The following is a 4840-nucleotide window of genomic DNA, read 5'->3' on the forward strand; positions in this document are numbered from 1 at the left end:
GGTCCTGGCCCTTCGCAGCTCTCTCCGGCATGGATCTCCTGCAAAAGAGCAAATACAGCCACCTGAGGAATGAGTCTGTCTCCTCTTTGGAGGAGGCCGTGGGGGTCCCATCCTCCCCGGTGGCGTCGCTCACGCGGTCTCTGCTTGGTTCCCAGTCCTCCTCCTCCTCCCTTGGCCCAGCTGTGCCCCTTGGGGAGCTCTCACCCGAGTCTGAGGACAGCCCCACCACCCTCTGCTCCTTCTTCCCCAGAATGGCCAACCTGAAGCTCTCCAATCCTGCCAACCTGCTCAGCCTGAGGGGCTCCTCAGCAGGGAGCAGCCCAGGGGAACCCCCTGCCCCCGAGAGCGCTGCCAGCCCTGGCTCAGCAGGACCTGTCACTGTGTGTCCCCAGGATATGAACAAGCTGAGCTGTGGGAAGAAGACCCGGGTGGAAGGTGGTCAGCTCGGGGGGGACGAGTGGACTCGCCACGGCAGCTTCGTCAACAAACCCACCCGTGGCTGGCTGCACCCCGATGACAAGGTCATGGGCCCTGGGGTCTCCTACCATGTCAGGGTGAGTTCTGGGGCAGAGTGGGAAGGGGATTTGGGAGCCTCCTGGCATGCTCTGTGTGTGGGGTGAGTGGGGTTCACAGGGAGGTGACCACTGTGGGGTGAGGGAAGGGCCCTCATGGTCCCTCTCTGCCTGTATGGGGATGAACCCCAGGGCTGGCCAAGCTGACTTTGCTCTCTCCCCCAGTACATGGGCTGTGTGGAAGTGCTTCAGTCCATGAGGGCCCTGGATTTCAACACCAGGACACAGGTCACCAGGTGAGTTCTGCCTGTCCCCAGGGACTGCTGCTTTGGGGACAGGTGAGAGGGGTCTGAGCCCACTTCCATTTTGTCACCCTGTCCCTCCCCATGTCCCCAGTGCCATAGGTACTGAGAGGTTGGGAGGGTCTTGGCAGGGGTCATGTACTGTAGGGACTGACATCTGGCTGTTCTTCTTGCAGGGAGGCTATTGGGCTGGTGTGTGAGGCTGTGCCTGGTGCCAAGGGAGCTGTGAGGAGGAGGAAGGTGAGGCCAGGGCAGTGTGCATGGCTGTGTGGGCACAGGGCAAGGAGCAGATTCCAGCCCAACTGGTTGTGCCCTGTGGGTCAGCTTGGGGCTCTGCTCTCCCACTGCAGCTCAGGCCAGGGCTGGTGGTGGGGACAAGGTGCCCATCTCTGCTGTTGAGGCAGTGGATGAGCTCTGTCCTGCCCCTGGCCTGGAGAGCCCTTCCCCACACTACTTTTTGCCCACAGCCTTGTGGTCGCTCCCTGAACTCCATCCTGGGCAAGAGCAACCTGAAGTTTGCTGGGATGCCTATTACCCTGACCATCTCCACCAGCAGCCTCAACCTCATGGCCTCAGACTGCAAGCAGGTGAGAGCAGAGAGGGGCTTTGGGCAAGCAGGAATCGTGGTGTCCCCCAGCCCAGGTCTGGTTGGGGCAGAGGAGTGTCTGCATGGGCTGTGTGACCTGCCCAGTGCCCTCCTCCCTGCAGTCTTTGGAGGAATATCCCACATGCTTTCAGGATCTCTCCTGGGGTCTGTGAAACCCAAATCCCCTGGCCTGGGGCCACATCTCCTGGTTTTCACTCCAGTGGCCTTGAGAGTATCCTAGTCCTTTTTCTGATGGCCTGTGGCTTATCACCAGAGTTGTGGAGGCTTGTGAGGAGTGGGAGGTGCCAGGGAGCTCCTGGCTGTGCCTAACGAGCTTTTCTGTCTTGCAGATCATTGCCAACCATCACATGCAGTCCATATCCTTCGCATCTGGGGGAGACCCGGTGAGTACACAGTGTCCTCACCCTGCCCTGTGCAGGGACTGGAGCCTCCTGCCCTCTCCTAAGGCCTTGGGCCCTGTCTCACCCTTCTGTCTCACCCGCAGGACACAGCTGAATACGTTGCCTATGTTGCCAAAGACCCTGTCAATCAGAGAGGTGAGGGTTCTGGGGTTCCTTAGTGCCAGTTTGGGGGTGCTCAGACCCAGCTCAGTGTGGGGGAGGCACTGGGTGACCTATTGGGAAGCTCTGGGGTGAAGAAAGCTCAGTGCTGGACTTCCACAGTGCCATCCCACCATTTTCCCCTCAGCCTGCCATATCCTGGAGTGTCCTGAGGGCCTGGCCCAGGATGTGATCAGCACCATTGGACAGGCCTTCGAGCTGCGCTTCAAGCAGTACCTGAAGAACCCCCCAAAGCTGGTGACCCCCCACGACAGGTGAGGGCAGGGGCGTGGGAGGGAGGCTGAGATGCATTTCTTCTCTTGTCCATAGCACACAAGTGCTATGAGGAGAGGCTGAGGGAGCTGGGGGTGTTTAACCTGGGGAAGAGGAGGCTCAGGGGAGACTTTATCACCCTCTACAACTCCCTGAAAGGAGGTTGTAGTCAAGTGGGGGTTGGTCTCTTCTCCCAGGCAACAGCAGGAGGACAAGAGGGCACAGACTCAAGCTGTGCCAGGGGAGGGTTAGGTTAGATATTAGGAAGAGATTTTTTATGGAGAGAGTGACCAGACATTGGAATGTGCTGCCGAGGGAGGTGGTGGAGTCACCATCCCTGGAGGTTTTCAAGATGAGACTGGATGTGGCACTTAGTGCCATGGTCTAGTAACCTCGGTAGGGTTGGACTCGATGATCTTGAAGGTCTTTTCCAACCTGGTTGATTCTATGACTGTGATTTTGGAGAGTGGTTGGAGCCCTGGCTGCTGTCAGGGCTCACCTGTGCTGTGCCCTCCCAGGATGGCAGGGTTTGATGGCTCTGCCTGGGATGAGGAAGAGGAGGAACCAGCCCCAGATCACCAGTACTACAACGACTTCCCTGGCAAGGAGCCTCCCCTCGGGGGGGTCGTGGACATGAGGCTGCGGGATGGAGCTGCCCAAACCCCCAACCACTTGGGGGCCACATTGGTGAGGCTCTGTGCACCTCCTGGGGGGAGCCTGCATCTTTCAAGGGATGATGCAGCAACCTGCATCAGGCTCTGCTTGGGGTTATTCCACCACAAGAGCCATGGAATGTGTCTCCCAGCACCTCCAGCAGTGTGGGGTGTGGGAAAAGGGCAGCAGGAAGGGGCTGGAGACTCACCACTGCTTCTCCCTGCAGCCTGTTGGCCAGTCCAGTGGGGACTGCGACCCCCAGAAGCAGCACACTCCTGCCCAAGGTAACGTGATGGCCACGGCCAGTCCCTGTGTGCTTTCCTGGCCCCCCAGTGCTCTGGTGGTGGGCACTGGCAGGGGGCTGAGGTGGGCTGGAACCCTGCTGACCACAGTGCTCTTGGCAGCAGGGAGGGAGAAGTACTCAGCTCCCACAGGCCCCTCTGGCCGCACCGACCTGTTCGATGACCCATCGTACGTCAACGTGCAGAACATGGACAAGGCACGTCAGGCATCAGCCACCAGCACCTCTGCAACGGCCAATGGCAGTGCCCAGAGGGACCTCTTCGACATGAGTGAGTGGCACAGTGCCCACAGCTGGGCAGGGGTGGGTGGCTGTGGGATGGTCATGGTCCTGTCACTCTCTCCCCCACTACTCTGCTCTGGTGAGGCTACACCTGGAGTGCTGCACACAGTTCTGGTGCCCCCAACATCAGAAGGACATGGAACTGTTGCGGCAAGTCCAGATGAGGCCACGAAGCTCATCAGAGGGTTGGAGCAGCTTCCCTAGGAGAGAGTTGGGGCTGTTCAGCCTGGAGAAGAGAAGGTTGTGTGGAGACCTCAGAGCAGCCTGCAGGAGCTGAAGAGGCTCCAGGGAAGCTACAGAGGGACTTGGTTAGGAACTGGATGGATGGAGAGGTGCAGGTCACATGCACTTTGACAGAGTTAGGGGCATTTTTAGCCACCTGTCAGCAGGAGAGAGGGGCAGGCACACCAATCACGTGCACTTTGACAGATTTAGGGGCGTTTTTAGCCACCTCTCAGCAGGAGAGAGGGGCAGGCACACCAGCATGGATTTGGGGATAGTGGCAGTGTCTGTCCATTTACCAACAGGTGAAACATCTATTAACCCATAGGCAGTGAGGATCAGCCACTCTGGGGCTGAGCTCAGTGACAGAACCTCAGGGATGCTGCTGGACAGGATGGTGCTTAACACAGTCTGGCACTCTCTGTCCCTGCAGAGCCCTTCGAGGACGCGCTGCGCGTGCCCCCGGCCGTGCCTGGGGCGCTGCCCCCAGCGCAGGTCGTGGCCTCCATGGAGGAGCAGCTGCGCCGAGAGCACTGGTACCATGGCAAGATGAGCCGGAAGGAGGCTGAGAAGCTACTGAAGGTCAATGGAGATTTCCTGGTGAGGGAGAGCACCACCACCCCGGGCCAGTACGTGCTGACAGGCCTGCAGGGAGGGCAGCCCAAGCACCTGCTGCTCGTCGACCCCGAGGGAGTGGTGAGTCCACGGCATGGCCTGGGGATGGAGGTTGGCACAGCTTGGGGGAGTCACAGGAGCCACCAGGGAGGGCAGTGCTGTTCCACCACTTATCAGCAGACAGCTCTGGGCTGGTTTGGGGGACACAGAGGGGGTTATGGGACCATAGATGGGGTGGTGGGGCCAGCGTGGGTTGGTGAGTCTGCAGGGTCTGGTAGAGCATGGGGTTGAGACTGCAGCTTGTGCCTAGCCCATGGCATGGCTTTGGCCCATCCATGGGCATTCTGAGCAGCCTTTTTTTGCCACCCCCAGGTGAGGACGAAAGACCATCGCTTCGAGAGTGTCAGCCACCTCATCAGCTACCACATGGACAATCACCTGCCCATCATCTCTGCTGGCAGTGAGATGTGCCTGCAACAGCCCGTGGAGAGGAGACTGTGAGCGCCTGGGGGGGTCCAGGGTGCAGCCCCCCC

At 59.7% G+C, this 4840-nt stretch overlaps 1 protein-coding gene across 2 annotated transcripts; it reads left to right on the forward strand.

The window, feature by feature from the left end:
- The first annotated feature begins 29 nt into the window (after nt 1-29).
- SHC1 (SHC (Src homology 2 domain containing) transforming protein 1) lies at nt 30-4808 on the forward strand. Of its 2 annotated transcripts, none has more exons than XM_009081272.1 (12): nt 30-554; nt 738-808; nt 991-1054; nt 1282-1401; nt 1751-1804; nt 1906-1957; nt 2109-2235; nt 2752-2920; nt 3114-3171; nt 3292-3459; nt 4126-4388; nt 4680-4808. In XM_009081272.1, the coding sequence occupies exons 1-12, from the start codon at nt 30-32 to the stop codon at nt 4806-4808; spliced, it is 1800 nt and encodes a 599-aa protein (XP_009079520.1). The 2 variants fall into 2 exon arrangements, with proteins under 2 accessions (XP_009079520.1, XP_009079521.1); XM_009081273.1 differs by having other exon boundaries at nt 3295-3459.
- The last annotated feature ends 32 nt before the right edge of the window (nt 4809-4840 follow it).

Source organism: Acanthisitta chloris, unplaced genomic scaffold, assembly GCF_000695815.1.
Source record: "Acanthisitta chloris isolate BGI_N310 unplaced genomic scaffold, ASM69581v1 scaffold24108, whole genome shotgun sequence".
Lineage (NCBI taxonomy): Eukaryota > Metazoa > Chordata > Aves > Passeriformes > Acanthisittidae > Acanthisitta > Acanthisitta chloris.

Bases quoted from the DNA above. Each gene is read 5' to 3' on its own strand.
- SHC1 (XM_009081272.1), top strand. From the start codon at position 30: ATGGATCTCCTGCAAAAGAGCAAATACAGCCACCTGAGGAATGAGTCT. The intron at 1,958-2,108 runs GTGAGGGTTCTG...TTTTCCCCTCAG, and splicing joins AGACCCTGTCAATCAGAGAG to CCTGCCATATCCTGGAGTGT. The intron at 2,921-3,113 runs GTGAGGCTCTGT...TTCTCCCTGCAG, and splicing joins ACCACTTGGGGGCCACATTG to CCTGTTGGCCAGTCCAGTGG.